The sequence below is a fragment of the Cibotium barometz genome, chromosome 62 (assembly GCF_041138505.1).
Source record: "Cibotium barometz isolate CiBa-2024 chromosome 62, ASM4113850v1, whole genome shotgun sequence".
Lineage (NCBI taxonomy): Eukaryota > Viridiplantae > Streptophyta > Polypodiopsida > Cyatheales > Cibotiaceae > Cibotium > Cibotium barometz.
In genome coordinates, this window is record NC_141107.1 from 15,551,806 (window position 1) to 15,571,726 (window position 19,921).

General features: G+C 44.0%; 1 protein-coding gene across 6 annotated transcripts in view; it reads left to right on the top strand.

Moving 5' to 3' along the window:
* LOC147604177 (calmodulin-binding transcription activator 3-like) overlaps positions 1 to 19,921 on the top strand; it is a 162,936-nt gene that overhangs the window by 111,572 nt on the left and 31,443 nt on the right. For all 6 annotated transcript variants that reach the window (XM_086795557.1, XM_086795559.1, XM_086795558.1 and 3 more), the window contains exons 8-11: positions 11,903 to 11,968; positions 12,120 to 12,500; positions 12,616 to 13,307; positions 13,522 to 14,116. In XM_086795557.1, coding sequence (XP_086651683.1) covers positions 11,903 to 11,968; positions 12,120 to 12,500; positions 12,616 to 13,307; positions 13,522 to 14,116 — 1,734 coding nt within the window. The remainder of the gene's footprint in view (positions 1 to 11,902; positions 11,969 to 12,119; positions 12,501 to 12,615; positions 13,308 to 13,521; positions 14,117 to 19,921) is intronic.

Sequence of the window (19,921 nt, forward strand, 5' to 3'; positions counted from 1 at the left end):
TAGATAAAGAGAGCATGTGCAGCTTCAAGCTCAAAGAAATATCTCCCATACACCGTGACCTCCTCACGGTCCTGTGATGATCTTTGCAGTCCCGTGCCAGTGATGTCCAGCTCCTACAGTCTGATAGGGTCGTCCAAATCGAGTAGTGGGAAGTACATGTACCTTTTATAAGTGCAAACGTTCTGCTCCTGACATCACTGCTTTTGTCACATCACACATAAATATCTAGATATTATTTTTACCCCTCTAAGAGGTGGTTCACACACACAAACACATAAGTGGGTGTTTACTCCTTTGCTAGAGGATGTTCACGCATATTCAGTCTCTACACACGCACACACATATTCAGTCTTAATAGCCTTTGACACATAAACATATTACCACGCTTATATGAGTGGGTTCACACACAGGTAAGACCTTGATTCCCAACAAAAACCAAGTTTTGTCATCATTGCAGCTGTGAAATCCTAGTGAACTGTATCAAAAGCCTTTGCTACATTTATGTGAATAGTACATCCTGTTGTGAGTATTTGCCATTTGGCATCGTCAATGCCATAGTGGTTGAGTACTTTAGGTACGGTGCAGTATGGTATGTGTACGGTACGAGTACGTAAAGTACGCATCAAGACAAGTACTTTAAGTACGTTCACGTTTATACACACACACACACACATATATATACATATGTGTGTGTGTGTGTGTGTGTGTGAGATATATATATATATGTGTGTGTAGTGAATGCGAAGCTTGCGACTCTGCTCGCCTGTGAGCCTGCGACTCTGCTAGCCTGCGAGCCTGCGAGTTACTTGTCTGTGAGCCTGCAATTTCGTCGCTCCCTCCTCCTACTGTGTGTGTGTCGCCGAGACTGTCTTGCCTCATGCCCCCTGTTGCGCTATTCAGCCTTTCTCTGCCCCCTGATTTTTCCTCAACTCTGTAGTGACCTTTCGCAGTCTTTTCTGCCGCCTTCCTACACCTTTTCAGCCGTACTGTTCTATTCCACTTTCCTTCTTGCCTTCGTAACCTCACAGCCTCCTTCTGTCAATATCGGCCTTTTCCTTTTTACAGCCCTTCTGACCTTTCCCTTTCCGTGGTTCCATCAATGGCTTCAGCTTTAGATGTTTGTACATATGCCCGAAAAGAAAGATCTGCAGATGCTAAGCGCCGCCTATCAGAGCCGGCTTTACAAGATGATGCATTTACGTTGGAAGCTCAGTATGTGTTTGATACCCTTAAGGATGACTTTCAGCAGTCACGACAGGAATGGGGCAAACCGATTCCAGAGGTCACCTACAAATTGAAGTTGCCGTCCTTGGTGAACCCCCTCAGAAAGTTGTCTCAAACTGCGGTAATAATATTCTTTCCAGGAAGAATCCCCGCGGCCAGCGATGTCATGCAGTGGATTAAGTCCATCCTTGGAGGATGCTTTGTAGAGGGAGTGTATTTTGCTTCCAGAGGCTTTTATGAGGTGCATTTATCAGATGCTTCATGCAAGCAGAGGCTTCTTGAGTTCTCTCCCCTGTTTTATGGGAGGCAAATGGTACATGCTATGCCTTGGTCCCCAAACAAGGACTATCAAAGTCTTATACGGCATCACTGCCCTGTATGGGTTGAGGTTGCTAACTTCCTGGACTATATGCGTGAAGAGTTGCCTGGCTTGGCTGCTTCCTTGGGACAGGTCATTTGTCCTCCACGCCCCATGGGAAACCGTAACAGATTCTGCATTCTCTGGGACACTGACATACCTACCCCTCCTTCTATTGCAGTGGAAGTTGAGGGAGTGCAATTGGGCAAAAAGTATTTTGAATTGAAGTGGGGTGTTTTTGCAGGTGCTTGTTTTGCCTGTCACACAAGTTTGGGCATCTAGCCTCTGAATGCCCAATGGTTCTGCATCAGCCCCTCCCAAATGCCTTGCCACCCCAAACACAGGAAAAGAATGAGAATTTGCAAGTCAAGACAGCAAATTTAAATGGAGCAAAGAATGCAAAATCAGTCAATCTGGTGCACGCACTTGCAGGAAAAGGAAAAGATAAAGGGAAAGAGAAGATGAAGGAAACTGTGGGGATTGATCAGGACGGTTTTAAACAACCCAAGAAGGTGGTTGTATTGAAGCAACGCCCCCTTCAATCTCGTCAATGGGATGCTTCTTCTCCCTCACCAGGACAAACTTCTACTTCAGCCTCTGCTCCTGTCCTTCAAAATTGGGTGGGCGTACTGAAGAAGGGCATCCCCATATGTGATTCAGAAGAAGGGGAAAATGCTATGTCTTTCATGGGTAATGAAGGCATGCAGCCTATGCAGGCAGAGGCCTAGCCTCTCTGATGTCTGGTTCTTATCCTCAAACTCTACTGTACATACCTTTTCATGCTTCAAACACTTAAGTGCTTTACATACAATGTACAGAGCCTCTGCAATGTCTCAAAGTGGAGGCTTTTATGGATTTATGTACATAAAATGCAGCCAGATATTGTTTGTTTGCAAGAGCATAATCAACACTCCATGGCCGGACATCATGGTTTTTTTCGCGGCTATGATATATATTATGCTGGTACTGCTACCTATTCAGGTGTATGCATACTGGTTAGACATGAGTTGGAGCCTCAGTTGGCCTTCAATGACAGTAGTGGCAGATGGATAGTCAGACAATGCAATGTCAATGGTGATATTTTTGAGTTTGCATCAGTCTATGCCTCCCAGACCTCTGCCATGAGGGCTTCTTTGTGGGATTCTTTATGCAGATATCCATGGAGATCCAATGCATTCATCTGTGGGGATTTTAATAATTCCCCTCTGCCTAGAGATAATACCACTTCACGATCTCATATGCTATCATTGGAAAGGCAGAAATGGGATCACATGCTTCTTTCTGTGCAGGCTGAAGATTTATGGGTACTTCTCCAAGGGTCAGTCCCTGGATATACTTTTCATCATAATGCACTTACTACGTATTGGGCAAGACTTGACAAATGGTATTTGTTTTATCCACAACAATTTGCATATTTTAGCCCTCATCTCCTTATAGATTTCTCATTGGGCTTGTCAGATCATGCTCCATTGTGGATGAATTTGCAGCTTGGCATGCCTCTGGATGATTTCCATTTCTCTCCAGTGGATTATTGCATGTTAATCGGGCTTATTTCCAACATCACAACTTTCAGCAAATGATCAGATTTGCTATTCATCCTTTGCCATTTCATGCCCAGGAGGACATGAATTATGCTTGGGACAGCTTCGTCTCTCGTATGCAGAATGTCATTAGGGAGTATGGCAAATGGTATATGACAAAATGGAGGAATGAGGCTAAATGGGCAAAAAGGACAGCACAACAGTTGACTGAATTTTCTCAGTCCAGGCCACTCTCTGATTCAGAAAAGGATTCCCTTTCACATGCACAGTTTAAACTTACTGTTAATGATCAGAGGAAATTGCAGAAATGGCAGATTAGGGCAAGAATGAAGCCCCTCATGGATAAGGGCTGCTCTTCAAAATCCTTTTTCCAGGGCTTGCATGCTACTCGAAATAAAAATTCATGTCTAAGGGTTAGGAAAATGGATGGCTCTTGGACTCACTCTTTCTCTGATCTCCAAGACGAATGCCACAATTATTTCCAGAAATTGTTTTCTGCTCCTGATTCCCCATCAAATCAAGTGACTGATGCCAGGACTGAATTTCTTCAATATGTTTCTGGAATAGTTGAAATGGATGATGCTCTTACCTTGGAGAGGCCTTTTACTGACACGGAACTTGATAATGCATTGTTCCACCTCAGCAAATACAAGTCCCCTGGCTGGGATGGCCTTACGATGGAATTTTATATTTCTTTTTGGGATGATTTGAAAGAGGTCCTTTTGCGAATGATCAATGTGGCCTTGGCAAGAAAATCAGTTGCCGCACTCTCATAGTCAAGCTTGTCCCCAAAAAACATCTGTGTGATCATATATCAGATTGGAGGCCTATTACTTTGATGCCTGTACTTTACAAACTTATTGCCAAAATGATTGTACATAGGCTTCACAGGATTTTGCATGCAGGACTTCATCCTCATCAGTATGGGTTTGTGCCGCGAAGACAAATCCATGACAATATATCCAATGCCTTGACTGCAATTGAATATGCTAAGTATTCGCATCAAGATGTGCTTATATTGCAGGTGGATATTGCTAAGGCATTTGACAATGTTCAATGGGATTTCATCTCTCAGATCATGACAAAGTTGGGCTTTGGTCCCAAGATGGCAAATGCTGTTTACTGGCTTTATTCTGGCTCTACTGCTCAGTGCATTCTTGGGGGCCATCTGTCTCGGTCATGGATATTGGGTCGATCAGTTAGACAGGGCTGCCCTCTTAGTGCTCTCTTCTATGCCATTGCGACCCATCCTCTTTTGATGTATCTTGATCATCTTACAAACACAGGACACATGACTGGTCTTAAAATCCCAGGGGCTACATCTTTTTTGGCACAAGCATATGCTGATGATTCCTTCTTCATGCCACAGAATTCTCCTCAGGAACTTCGCATGCTTATGGCCACTCTTTCTTTATATGGGTTGGCAGCGGGATTGCATGTCAATTTTGACAAATCTAAATTACTCCCCCTGAAACAATGTGACTGGCATTCTATTCTTTGGCCGGGTCAGGTGGTGCATTCCAGAGATATGGTCAGGCATTTGGGATATCCCATAGGATGGCATATCACCAGAAAGCAGCAGCAGTTAAAATGGATTTTCCAAAGACTTCAACATAAACTGGAATACTGGAAGATTTCTACTTGGCCTCTTCATGTCAGGCTCAGAATAGTACAATCCATTGTGATGTCCTATGTCCAGTTCTATTTGCCCTTGCTGCATTGGTCCTCCAGGGATATTTCAGCTTTTATGTCTCAAGCTATGGAGATATTATGGAAGACAAAAACTGCTGTGAAAGCATTGAGACTGATGAAGATGGAAATGGTGTGCTCCCCAAGGAGGCATGGTGGACTTAATGTCCTCAATATAAGATATCATGTACTTGCAAGGAAGGCTACAATGTTGCATACTTTCTTCCGTCAACAGCAGCCATGGACTTGTATGTTAGCATCCATGTGTGTCAACATGAGGACTTATGCTTATGGTCATTGGATTATGGATCATTGGGAGGTTGTTATTGGGAGATTTGTAGGGAGGATACCTGGTTGTCCTTTCTCTACTGCCCTCATACTTGACTGGAAACAAGTTCTCTCTAAGATCAAATGGGCTCCTGATAATTGCTTGGGGACAAACTCGATGAGGAAAGAAAGTATTCATTGGAGTGCCATCTTTGACACTCCACTTGCTTTACAGGAACCCGTTCGGGCATACAATCTTATGAAATTGGGAATTAGGTACATACATGATGTGGTAGATGATTGGGGATATGTCTTATCCTTTCCTCAGGCCACTGCTTCCTATGCATTGGGAATGCATCATAGGTCGATATGGAAGAAAATTGCTGATTTATTGCGTCCCTTTTTACCTATTCCACCTGTGGCTGACACAGACAGGCTTATGGATTGGCAACTGCAGCCATCTACTACATGCATTCATCCTATTCCCCTTCCTGCCCTAACCTCCATCAAAGCCTACAGGCTTCTTCAACCTCCCCCATGGATTCACCAACATGCTAATTCTCTATGGCATATAAGGAAGCCCCTCTCATGGTGGCGGAAGAATCTCCGGATGTTGTGGAAGTGTAAAATGCCATTGAAACAAAGACTTTTTCTTTGGAGATGTTTGACAGGCACATTGTCAGTGGGGGCCACACTTGCTAAACGTCACATTGCACCTTCCACATGTCTAAGATGTCAGGCTCCCTCAGAGACTGTTCTTCATCTGCTTTGGCACTGCCCTTGTTCCAGTATCCTCCTCTCAGGAGAATTTCAGATTTTCTTCGGCTCCGTTTCCCGAGTCACAAATTTGGGAAACATTTCTGGCTTTTTGGCAGATTTATGCGGTCCTTGTCCCAATACTCACTATTTCTCTCTTGGGTGAGATATTGGGCTCTTTGGACAATTTGGAATGAGCATAATTTGGCATACTTGGATCGGCAAAATCACCAGTCATATGAATCCTTCCGAGCCTCATTACGGCAATCCTTATATGATGCCCGCCATGAGGATGATATGGATGCTTCTTGCTTAGAGCTTTTCTCTTTATGTTTCTGACATTTGGGATACTCTCCATTTCGGAGACTTCCCATCTTGTAAATTTATGAGCATATAAATATACTGCACTGGATATTACAAAAAAAAAAAGTGTGTGTGTGTGTGTGTGTAAAATAAGAAACATCTAGCCTCCATGCTGAGCAATGACCACTAACTAAAATAATTAAAAAATGGGCCAAATAAGTGTTGTACATTGAACCTCATATTTGGTACGAAGATCTTATCCGTACGAGGTACAATACGTATGAAGTGGTACGGAAAGTATTGAAGGTACTCATCGGATGAGTATGGGTATGGAATGCAACTATGGTCAATCCCCACATAAGCATTACAGATGTTATCTGTCTAGTACAGAACCATATTGGGCTTGATTTAATCCTCTGTGCAATATCTTTTCTACTCTCGAAGTGATCATCTTATAAATAACAGGCATAAGAGTAATGCCAATCAGAGAGATTCTGACAAAGCTACTGCTTCAGTAATAATTTGATTAGTCCTTCTTTCCAGGATTTTGGCATAACACCTTGTTGCCACATTATATGACATGCATTTAAGAGGTGCCTTCATGATCATTTTATTGAGAGGTGCAAGCCATATCAACATCTGCTTGCATATTTTGTTGCATATTTTGTACAGTTTGCATTCCACGTTGAACTACTGCAACCCAAAGCTATCCTGTAGGGATAAAAGATAACAAAAAACCTTCTATAAGTGAAGGCACACACACACTTGATAGAAATCTTTTTTGGGGGACAACCCTGGCAGAGAACTCTTATTGACTCTCACACATAAAAACATAAATATTAATGGGAGATTAGATCACCCCTCGAACAGATGCCATTTGTGGTGCCAGCGCCAAGCTATTGATGCTTGGCCAGTCATTTTAGGCCCGAAGGCAGTCAAGGTAGCGAAGCCGGAAGACTCTCAATGTGTCATATGACGCTTTAATTGTTAATTTTGTCCAAAAAATGAGAAAAGCCCCAATTTTTAGTGTTTGTACAGGCTTCAATTTGATGTTAAGCAAGAAAGACAAGGTAAGTCCTCCTGTGGTTTGGAATGAGGAACTAGATCGGTGTCTAAGGAGCTAGTCACATCCGCACCTATGATGCTTATTGTGGATCCAGATAAACCATTCTGTACAGTTTGCACTCCACCTTGAACTACTGCAACCCAAATCTTTCGTGCAAGGATAAAAGATAACACGAAGCCTTCTATAAGGCACACAAAATGCACAAACACTTGATAGAAATCTTTTTCCGGGGCAACCCTGGCAGAGAACTCTTATTGACTCTCACACATAAAAACATAAATATTACTGGGAGATTAGATCACCCCTCGAACAGATGCCATTTGTGGTGCCAGCACCAAGCTATTGATGCTTGGCCAGTAATTTTAGGCCCGAAGGCGGTCAAGGTAGAGAAGCCGGAAGACTCTCAATGTGTCATATGAGGCTTTAATTTGTTAATTTTGTCCAAAAAATGAGAAAAGCCCCAATTTTTAGTGTTTGTACAGGCTTCAATTTGATGTTAAGCAAGAAAGACAAGGTAAGTCCTTGGGTAGTTTGGAATGAGGAACTAGATCGGTGTCTGAGGAGCTAGTCACATCGGCACCTATGATGCTTATTGTGGATCCAGATAAACCATTCTGTACAGTTTGCACTCCACCTTGAACTACTGCAACCCAAAGCTTTCCTGCAAGGATAAAAGATAACACGAAGCCTTCTATAAGTGAAGGCACACAAAACGCACAAACACTTGATAGAAATCTTTTTCCGGGGACAACCCTAGCAGCGAACTCTTATTGACTCTCACACATTAAAACATAAATATTAATGGGAGATTAGATCACCCCTCAAACAGATGCCATTTGCGGCTCAATGGTGAGCCAGAATGGCTCTATGGCTGGACAGTGAGCTAGATGCGAGCTGCTTTATGTTTCTTGGATTTGCTAACCACAAGTGGCGTGTATGAGGATGTGGTCCAAACAACATTGGTGATCAGAAGGCTGCCCAAGAGGTAAGAGAAGGCAGTGGCCTAGTTCCGGAGGGTGCTTCCCATGGAGAAGCTATCCACTCCCGCTCACGGACAAGGCTCAACTGGAAAGAGAACACCGCTGCTCCTACATCAATAAGGGTAGGACGGGAGTGATGCAAGATGATACAAACTTTGAGGGGTGCCACCACCTCCAAGAACATGCTAGCATCGGGAGGGAGACACCTGGAGAAGGCATAATCCACCTGGAACCCCATGAGTCAAGGAGGGGTGCCAAGAGACTTAGGTGTGAGTGTCGAAATTAAAGACATTGCAATGACCATTTTTACTGGATCTGAGAAACTCTAGAAGGAGCGACACAAAATGAGCTGGGTGGTTTCCAGTGTAGCAAGAGGGTAGTGGCAATTGCGAGCACTAGAGACTCAACCGATGGGAAGAGTGGGATGGGGAGCAGGTAGTGGAGGCAGAAAGAAAGAAAGAAAGAGAGATTTTTTTAACGTCTTCCAAAAGACCGAACTCGGCCTATGAGACAAATCAATGTACCTGTGTGGGGTATCCTCTGTCATCCCAACAAAATGAAAAAGTACTGAACTAAAAAGCTGAATCTGGGTGTGCAATAAGTACAATGAGTGGGGGAGGGGATGGAGCTCTACTACTAGGAGAATGCAAAGCTATATGCATGGAGTATACAATCATGATATGCAACCTAGCTAGCTCCATCCTGTACCATACTGGGGGTATAAAATGGTATACATCAATGAAGGGGGTGTCCACAGCTCCCTGAAGAACATGCCTGGGTCTGCTCTGAAGCGAGCCAGTCACTCCGCACCCTCTCTGTGAAACTGAGCTCTGATCTCTGTCATCTCTCTCTGGTATAAGCGTGGTGTCCGAAAGCCAGGTGTCCTCTGTCTCCTGCGGGCTCCGAGTGTCTCTGCTCTCTAGAGAGTAATTCCCTGCTGTGTAGGGGCTGGGAGTGGGATGGATCTCTGAAAAAATGTAGTGATCTGTGTTTGTCGTCCCCTCTCTGGAGCTGTCTTAGCCTGTAACGATGTCTCTCTGTGACGCTGTATGTCTAGAATGAATCTCCCCAGTATGCGCTGGTCTGCTGCCTCAAAGATTTGGCGTAGGGAATGTGGCTCTCTGAATAAAATGGGATCTCTCTCTCTCTCATGGTTGTATATGCTCTGCATCTGCATACATAATGCTCCTCACTCTCCACCTACTCTCTGCACAATCTGCATACCCTCTCCTCTCGGGGGATCCGTGCTGCTCTGCCAGTCTCGATCTCCAATCGATGTGATGAGACTCTGAGCTGACCAATAGCTACTCGGGAGCCGTGTGGTAAAAAGCCCTCCATGTATCTAGGCCTCTCTATAAATCCATCATCAGTGATACTCATGAAGTGATCTCTGTAGTATAGCATCTTCAATGGAAGAGGCTGTGTAGGCGATATCCATGTCTCTCGTGTATAGAGCTGCCATAGGTCCTGTCTCAATACTCTGTTCCTCTCACTATGAGAGAGACAGATATGTGGTGCATCCCTGTCATACTAGAATGGTGGTAGATGATCCATGTCTAGGCCATGCTATGAGAACCAATGTGTGACCTGTGCATACCATGATCCTCTGTCTCGTGCCTCAGCCAGCTGTCCAGATGCCTCAAAAGCTCTGTATGACAATCTGTCCTGTGGCATCTCTCTGAATCTGTCTAGCAAGCATATAGTCTGGAATATGGCCTCTACCATCATAGGAGGCGCAGCAAACTCTGCTCGGATAATGTCATGAGGTACTGACGGTTTGCTGTGTATCATGCCACCCTTTCGTCCGGGGCTCCTGAAAATGCGCATGGTGGCACTGTCTCTCGCGCATAGCCAATGCTACATATCCCTGTGTCAAGCTAGCTCTGGCTGCTGAACCCATGGTGAAGCGCGTGGCTCTGCTGCGGAGAAGGTAACCCCTAGGTACACGTATGATGTCACCACCTCCACCTGGCGTCTTGCGAGAGTGAATGTCAGCTGACTCTTGCCCTGTCTCGATGTATGAAAGACCATAACCTTGGTTTTCCCAAGGTTCACAGTAAGACCCCTCTGTGTGCAGAAATCATAGAGTACATGTAGATGCTGTTGTAGACCTCCTGGAGACTCAGACACTAATACAATATCATCAGCATAAAGCAGAATATGTACTGAGGTACCTGCTAGATCAACTCCATCTCCGCCTCCCCGTGTAATGAAGTCAGCCACCTCATCAATGTATAACCCAAATAGCGTGGGGGAAAGTGGGCATCCTTGCTTCACACCAATGGTGCTAGCAATAGTCTCGAACATACCTCGTGGGTATCTGACTCGCCCAAAAACCTGCTCATATAATGCATAGATGCCCCATGTCATATCTGCTGGTATGCCAAGAGACTGCAGGCGCTGAAAGAGCCTCTCTCGTGGTACTGTGTCAAATGCCTTGCGGAAATCCACAAAGCAGCAATAGAGCTTTCTCTTTCCCACTCAATCATACATCGACCCCATAATGTAGTCTACCACCGTGCCTCCGGTCCGTGTATGACCCCCATGTGGGAAGCATGCTAGCCCTCCTGATCCCGGCCACTGTAGCATCCCGTTATAAATAACGAGACGATGCCTGGCTCCCAACTCTAGTAAGTGGCCCCCATAATGTCCTCTGTCTGGTCCAGTGTCCTCTGATGCCCGACTAGCCCCTATCTCCTCTGGATCCATAGGGTGGAGGATCTCCATGTCATCATAGTCATACACCTCACACTGTCTGCTCTGTGTGTGGGCAGTCACCCGTAAGAAATACTTCCCCTAGTGTAGAATAATGCATAATCTCCTCTGACAGACAAGTGTATGGCGAGGCTCCTGTCTCCTCCTCCTGTGGCATGTCCTCTGTAATGACATAGGAGGATCCTGATGGAGGAAAGTAACATAAGGCTATGTATATAACCCTGTCCTGTGAGAGCTGTAAGCTGATCCACATGTATGTGGCCTCTGGATCCTAAGCTACCACTCTCAGTCTCCCCTGTAGCTCCCGTCTGAATAGAACTGCTACCCCCCCCGACCCTCTCGAGGTACCCTGGCGTGTGGTCTTCCTGTATGCTGACTCCCACTGGAATCCCTCTACTCGAGGTAGCCCTCTCTCTGGGCTCTGATGTGTGTCTGTCAGAAGTATGATGTCTCTCCCCACCATAACATGCTCCAGTCGTCCAGGCTGCACCCATAGTGAACCATTACAGTTCCATACTGCCATGTGTATCTCTGTCAGTGGCCTGGTCTGTGTCCCATAGGCCCCAAACCGCTAATCCATGGACCGGCCATCAATGATGACCCGACCATCTCGACAGAGGGGGAAGGTCGAGGATGAGGTTGGATCAGTAGGGGACTGGGCAAGTTGCAACTGTAGAAGACAATCCCTTAATCCAAGCATATGAAAATCCAAAACATCATTCGTAGGGTGCCTTCAACAAAGTATCAACTTTACTCCATCTTTCTCAAAAGCAAGTAGTAAAATGGACAGGGGTTCCCTACTGTCCTTAAAACATTCCACTACTCCAAAAGGGAAAAAATGGGAGCTACTCTTTTCTCAGTTGTCTTTTAGAAAAATCAAATTTGTTTTATTGGTTTATCTGTTGCATTTTTAGCATGGAGAGAGAGGTAATGGCTTTTCTCAGCAAACTGGAAGAGCTGTCTATCTGATTGTAGAGTCATGGCTTTGGTGGCGGTGTCTCAGGTGGAATATCACCCGGAATCCAATGCTTTGCTGACCAAAAATTCTTACCTGCTAGAAGAAAAACAGGTATATCATTCATGAAACAGGCCAGGAGTTTTCTATGTTTTTTTGACACAAACTCTTTCTAGTGTCTATCCTAATAAAATGTGAGGGCAATCTGCTGAGATTGTGTAACTGATGCTGATGTTTTATCAACTGTTTGCATTGTGTAAAACAGGACTTTCAGAGTTCTCAGCATAACAAGACTGAGTATTTGTCAATGAATCACAATCCCTACAATAATGACCAGGAAGTACATAACAGAAATGATGGGCTGATGTCACCAAATATGTCTTATTTGATGCAATTTATCCAGTCTGAACCAGCAATTTTAAAAGAGAGTTTACCTGATGATTTCACCTGGATAGATGGGAGTCCAGTTCCTTTAATTGGCGTCTCAACGCGACCAGAGACAGGTTGGGGAGCTGTTATTAAAGACCAGTCTTTGCCAAGGTCAATCCATTTCAGTGCGGGTCCAGACCCATTATTATTGCAAAAGCAGTGGTTTAATATTGTGGATTTTGCACCAGAGTGGTCATACGCTTTTGAAGAGACAAAGGTATTATTTCTACTTCTATTTTTTTTAAATCTTTTGCTAACTCTTTTTGGAAGTTAAAAAAGGCTCATATCAAGTTCTTATTATCTTAAGCTTAGGTATTTGTTAACCTTTTTAGGTTATTGTAACTGGTGTTTTTCTGGATCCTACGAGGAGCTCTTCAACTACAAGATGGTTGTGCATGTTTGGAGAAATTGAAGTTCCAGCAGAAGTTTTACAATCTGGTGCCTTGCGTTGCACAGCTCCCGCCCATGAACCAGGGAGAGTCTCATTTTATGTTGCATGTAGTGATAGAGTTACTTGTAGTGACATTCGGGAGTTTGAATATCGAAGCAAATCCTCTGATGAATCAAAAACAGACAAACAAGTTAAACATCAAGAACAAGATATGCTCCATCAGATTAGACTTGCTGAGCTACTTATCACAAGAGAAGATGAAGCTTGTGCTCAGGAAGTGTTTCGTGATCCAGAAACTACTCAAACGCAAAGTGACAAATCCAACTCTTTGCTGGTAGATCAAAACACTTGGAGCCAGATAGAGGGTCTTGTTAAGGGTAACAGACATCCTTTTGAGGATGCAAAAGCAATGCTGGTACAAACACTTTTGAAATCTTTACTTCAGCAATGGCTTCAGAGAAAACATCTGAAAGGGATCTCTTTTCTTGATAAATACGGTCTTGGAGTTTTACATATGGCAGCTGCACTTGGATACGAATGGGCCATAGCCCCTATCTTAGCAGCTGGTGTTGGAGTCAATTTTCGTGATGCACATGGATGGACAGCTCTTCACTGGGCTGCTTTGTGTGGCAGGTAAGCTTAGTTGACGTCTGGCTGGATTTAGTTGCTGATTTAGGCACATCATGGTGCCACTAAATACTTTCTCAACTTCAGTATAGTGTTAGGTCTAAGTACTTAGTGGCACATCAAGGTGCCACTAAGTACTTGCTGAACTTCAGTATAGTGTTAGGTCTAAGGTTTTTGGTTTCTATCTTTCTAGAGGTTTCAACATGCTTTACTTTTCCAGGGAAAAGGTCATTGCGCTACTCCTTGCTGCAGATTCTGCTCCTGGTGCCCTCACAGATCCTACTCCCACTGATCCAACTGGACGCACTGCAGCTGATTTGGCTGCAAGTAGTGGGTACGGTGGAATTGCTGGTTACCTTGCAGAGGCATCCTTAACTAGCCACCTTTCTTCTCTGAATCTACATGAGAGCGAATTGAATGAGGTGTCTGCAGTAGTGACTGGAGATAAGGCTGTGGAAGTTGTGTCAGAAAAGAGCAGTGTGAATGCAAGTTTAGGCTTGACAGAGTATGACCTGTCCTTAATGGATAGCCTTGCTGCTGTTCGAAATGCAGCTCAGGCAGCAGCACGCATACAGGCAGCTTTTCGTACATACTCATTCCGGAAGAGGAGAGACATGAAAGAATCTATTGTCAATGAGTTTGGCATTCTAGAGGAGGAGGCTAGAGCTTTTGCTGCTGCACAAACAATTCAAAAAACTACTTGGGGGCATCATGAGAAGCTCAACCTGGCAGCTACACAGATACAATGCAAGTACCGAGGCTGGAAAGGTCGAAAAGATTTCCTTTCCTTGAGAAAACAAGTGGTGAAAATTCAGGTGAATCTCTTTTGCCTCCATATTCCAGTGGTGATTTTGCTATGCTACCCCGTACAATTTCTAGTCACGTTCATAACTAGATTTGAAATCATGGTGATGAATTTTCTTATTACACGGCACTGGTATGATGCATGGTATGTTTTTCACCTTGAATGAATGTATCAACATAGTCATCTTTAAATTCCTAAAGTGGTGAGAAGGTAGATTTGGCTCAAGGAAAGGGTCACAGCTTGTGCGTTTGTATGTGATATTTTTGTGTATATAATTTACTATGATGCAGTGTGAGAAGTATATCTGCGCTTAATCACCCATGTATATGAGCCTCCCACTATCACTCCCCATACCAGCGTTTCTCAATATGAAGTTGACTTCTAAATCAATAGAGCCTGATAGTTGATGAGAGAATATTGCATAGGAGCTATCCTAAATCAAGACGGACATACCGTTACATACGAGAGCAGAAAGTTACATGATGCCAAGCTCTCTTTTGGCATCTATGAGGAGGTATTGGCTGTAATTCATGCTCTTACAGAATGGAAACATTACTTATTGGGAGCTGAATCTACAATCAAGACCGTCATCAAAGCTTGTGGTACTTTCTAACGCAAACCAAGCTCTCAGAGAAACATATGAGGATGGCTAATTTCCTCTCCATGTTTCATTTTCAGATGTTGCATACCTCTAGCAAGAAGAATATGTTTGTAGATACTTTATCAAGAAATCCATATGTGGCTGCAATTTCAGTTGCCGACTTGTCTGGGATGCAAGAAATGTACCATTTGGATGCTAAATTTGTAGATATATGGGCTGACTTGATGGGTGGTTGTGCACATGCCTCTTATGTAATAAAAGATGGCTATCTTATGAAAGACAATTGCCTTTGTGTATTATTAAACATGAGACAAAAGATTTTGGATGAATGCCATGCTCCACCCAGAGAAATATTGCCTACCACTCAAGTAATTGAGAGGTATTTTCTTTGGCGAGGTATGAGAAAGGACATAAGAGGCTTATGTACATGCATGTATCACCTGTCAAAAGGTGAAATTTGATACAAGCTCTCCATCATTCTTGTTCCTAGAGGAGGCTACACTCAACCTTTTGCAAAACCAAGCACAGAGCTGTGATCCTCATCCGAAGGGCGCTCTGCTACACCTCTCCACATCAGTTTTCCGGCTACTTCACATGGGCGGCCTCTACGGGCACCACGTCATCAATAGGCAGCTGGATTTGTTGTTGTTTGGCCTCCGTGTGCTGCCCCTGGACAGCCTGTTTTGAGCTGGTCAAACCTTTCCAAGGGCTGGTCGTGCTGATTTAGGAGTGTTGCGGACACCCATAGTGTTTGTGCCTATGGGCAGCGCCCGTGACCAATCCTTTGATGTTTACGCAACAAAAATTCATCTACGATTCCGCTGCTTCTTGTTTTTGTGCCCAGGAGTGACCACCGATATGCCAGATCTTCGTTTTCAGCATTCTCATCAGCATGAGGACACAATCCAACCGCTAGTACGGGCGCACCAACAATGACGGAATCGTCACCGACAGCACTATTTGGTATTTGTATTCATCTTTTTTTATGGAAAATCTGGCAATCATAGCCCGTGGAACATTGTGCAAATAAAATACTCCAATAATATACTTGGTATTCCTGTGAACCACAACCTTGGGGTTAGCATTCACAATGGAAGGGCTAAGGGCTATCATCTATGGAGGGTCTAACACAGTCAAGCTTGCAAATGGAGCTTAACCACACATAAGATTCTTCAGCTTCCAGAACTATCCCCCCCGCGACTCAAAACAAGGATAAAATAGGAATGTAAGAGAGAAAACACACATAGGGATTATTTAATTCAGATTTCGGGGGACATCCCAAGGAGAGAACCCTTGACTCAAACATAAAGATTCTTCAAAAAGCCCATCCATCATCCACCTCAAAGAGAGGTAGATCAAAGAATGTGGCAGTGTGAGCTTTTTCAAATACTAAAGTAGAGGTTTCCGGCTTCTCTAGAGCATCTTCAAAGTTCAAACTCTTCATCTTCCTCTTCTGCCACTTGGTTGGATTCTGCTCCTGCTCTTTTGCCATCCGCTTGTACCATCTCTCTCTTTGGTGTGTCCTAGCTTCTTGCAGAATTGCACTTGATTGCTTTTCCCTTAGGTTTACCCTGACAGAAGCTTGCTCTCGAAGTCAATGATCCACATCAATGAGGATAGCCACCATGTCTTCATATGGCATCTCTGAGAACACCCGCAGTGAAGATAGCACCACCTTGTACTTTTCCATCTCTTCCGAGCTAGCGAAGAGTAGTGCTTTCTTGGCATCTTCATCAATGTTGGCCTTTAAAGCAGCTAGTTGTTGGAGGAGGGAACCTATATTGAGGTGCTCTTGCAATGTGTGATGTTCTTTCATTTTTAAACCACAATACTTTTGCTTGAGAAACTTTTGAATTGTTAATCTTGTTCCTCAACAAATTTTCGAGACTGTACCATACTTGATTAGCGGTTTTGTCAAAGTCGACGTGATGAATGAGATTGTCGGCAAGTCCTAGACCGATGTGAGCCAATGCTCGTCGATCATTCTTCGCTATCCAGGCTCTCACTGTAGGTGTTGCAGCTGCACCTTCAAGCTTCTCTTCTATGCTATTGACAACACTCCAACCTCTGTCTCGCATGAGCAAGAGCTTGACTTTTGTCTGCCATGCAGGGAAATTTGTGCCAAAGAACCTTTCGAAAGAGATATTGCTTCTGTTGAGGTCCATGGTGGTTGGAAACCAATGGCACGTAGAAGATGGCTTTTAGTAAGCACAAAGTTGTATGTTGTATGTAGAAAGACTATTGTACCATAGTGTATGTAAGGTATTGTGTGCGCACGCATGTGTATGTGTGTGTGAACACCTGGAGTGCCACCCTTCCTCCTGCTTGTTGCTTTGCCTAGGTGAGCAAATCTTGTTCGTTGCCTCTGCTTCTACCTAGCCTCAAGGCTTGTGTGTATGTGTGCATGTGTGCTACCGTGTGTGTGTGTGTGTGTGTGTGTGTGTGTGTGTGTGTGTGTGTGTGTGGGTGAGAGAGGTGTGTGGATTTGTGAGGCCGATGACCTGCTCGCCTGCTCCCTCGACGATCCGCTCGCCCCTTGTGGGTGAGCACGTGTGGTGAGGCGCGTGTTCCTGGACTGTGTCGGGCCTCCTTCCTGGACTGTGTCGGCCCTACAGCTCTCTTCGCTCCCTTCTCTTGTTCCCAGATGCACTGTTTTCTCATCGTCAATCTGCTTTTCTTCCTCTCTTCTGCGACCTGTGTGCGTGTATAGGAGTGTGTGTGTGTGTGCGCGCGCCTCGCTACAGGTCACTGTTTTCCCTTCTGTGTAAGATAGTATTCCAATAGAGCTGTCCCCTTTTTTCTGATCTGTGTCTTTCTGCTGAATCGAATAGTCTCGATGGCAGAAACAAGCAAGTATTATGTCAAGAGAGCACTTTCTCCTGAACCTAAAAGACAATCAAGGGAAACTCTGCCCCCTATAGCTCCTTCATCTGAAGATGCTTCCTATGTGTTTGATATGTTGAATGAGGATTTTCAACAAAGTAGAAGAGAATGGATACTACCTGCTCCGGAACTCACCTACAAGATGAAGTTGCCTTCTCTTGTGCATCCTCTGAAGAAGCTCTCTCAAACTGCAGTCATCATCTTTTTTCCAGGTAAAATACCCTTGGCTAATGATGTGGGACAATGGGTGAATTCTCTCCTAGGTGGATGCTATGTAGAAGGAGTCTATTTTGCCTCCAGAGGATTTTATGAAGTTCATCTCTTGGATGCATTGACAAAACAAAAGATGCTGGAAATGTCCCCTTTATTTTTTGGTCGTCAAATGGTGCACATCATGCCTTGGTCTCCTAATAAGGATTATCAGAATCTCATCAAACATCACTGCCCTGTATGGGTTGAAGTCGTTGATTTCCCAGATTACATGAGAACAGAGCTTCCAGGCTTAGCGATGACATTGGGACAAGTGATCTGTCCCCCTCGTCCCACAAGTAACAAAAATCGTTTTTGCATCTTATGGGATACTGATAGACCAACCCTCTCTTCTATTGCAGTTGAGATTGAGGGTGTTAATTTGGGAAAGAAATATTTCACTTTGAAATGGGGCATTTTTGCTGGAGCTTGTTTCTCTTGTCACAAGTTTGGGCATCTAGCTTCTGAGTGTCCCTCAATCCTTCATCCGCCTCCTCCAGCTGCCATTCCTCCGCCATCTAATAAAGGAGGTCAAAAGACTTATGTGGAAAAGACTGAAGCTAAAGGAGCAAAGCCTTCAGTTCATACAGGGAACCAAGCCAGTTCAGCTCAAAACAAGGATAAAGGAAAAAGCAAGCTAGTGGAAAATAATTCATCTTCTCACGAGGGTTGGCAGAATGCAAAGAAGACGGTGCCTCTCAAACAAAGACCTCTCCAATCTCGTAATTGGGATGCTTCTGCTCCATCTCCTGGTCAACCTTCTACCTCTTCGGACAGCCCCATCTCAAAGGCATGGGTCAATGCAGTTAAGAAGGGTATTCCACTTTGTGAAGAAGATGATTTAGTCAGGGAATTGGATTCTGAGGGTCAGCAAGACCCTGTGGCAATGGCAGAGGCCTGATGCCTCCCTTTCTCTTTGAGGACTGCTCATCTCTTGTACATATTTTCATGCGTACTTCTCTTAAATGTTTTTCTTATAATATACAGGGCCTCTGCAATCAGCATAAATGGAGGCTCCTATGGCATTATATAAATAATACTCATCCAGATGTTGTGTGTCTGCAAGAGCATAATCAGCATTCTTTTGCTGGCCAGCATGGGTTCTTTTCAGGATATGATATATTTTATGCAGGATCTGGACAATTCTCTGGGCTGTGCATTTTAGCCAGACATGATCTGCAGCCCTGTGTAGCATATAATGATCTTTGTGGCCGATGGATGATTATCCAATGCATGATCAATGGAGAGATTTTTGAAATAGGCTCATTGTATGCCTCTCAAATTTCAGCTTCCAGAGCTCAAATGTGGGACTCCATAAACCAATATCCTTGGTCTTCAAATGCTCTACTTTGTGGTGATTTTAATAATTCTCCTCACTGGAAGGACAATACCACACATAAATCCCATATGCTTCCCTCTGAAATCCAGCAATGGGAACATATGACTTCATCACTTCATACTGCAGATTTATGGACAGCAACTCACCCTTCGGTTTTGGGATTCACATATCATCATAATGCTTTTACAGAATATTGGGCCAGGCTTGATAGATGGTATCTTATTCATGCTCAGCAATATGATGATTATACATGTCAAATGTGGACTGATTATTCTCAACAACTATCTGATCACACTCCACTTTGGCTCAACCTTTCTTTTGGTATGCCTCTGGATGATATTCAGCTCTCTTTAGTCAGACATTTGCAGGTTAATCAATTATATCTTTCTCATGAAAAATTCCAGCAAATGATCAGATTGGCTTGTAAGCCATTGTTATCCCATGCTCAGGAGGATCTGGATTTTGCTTGGAACTCTTTTGTACATCGTATTCAAAATGTCATTAAGGAATATGGAAGATGGTACATGGCAGAAACCAGACAGCATATCCAGTGGGCAAAATCATACAAGCAGTCCTTGGTACAGATTAGCCATCAAAGGTCTCTTTCTGCTTCTGAACAGAATTCATTGTCTTGTGCTTCTTCCATAATTGATGCTAATGATAAACGCAAGCTTTCCAAATGGCAAACAAGGGCTAGAGTTAAACCTATGCTAGATAAGGGTTGCTCCTCGAAATCTTTCTTT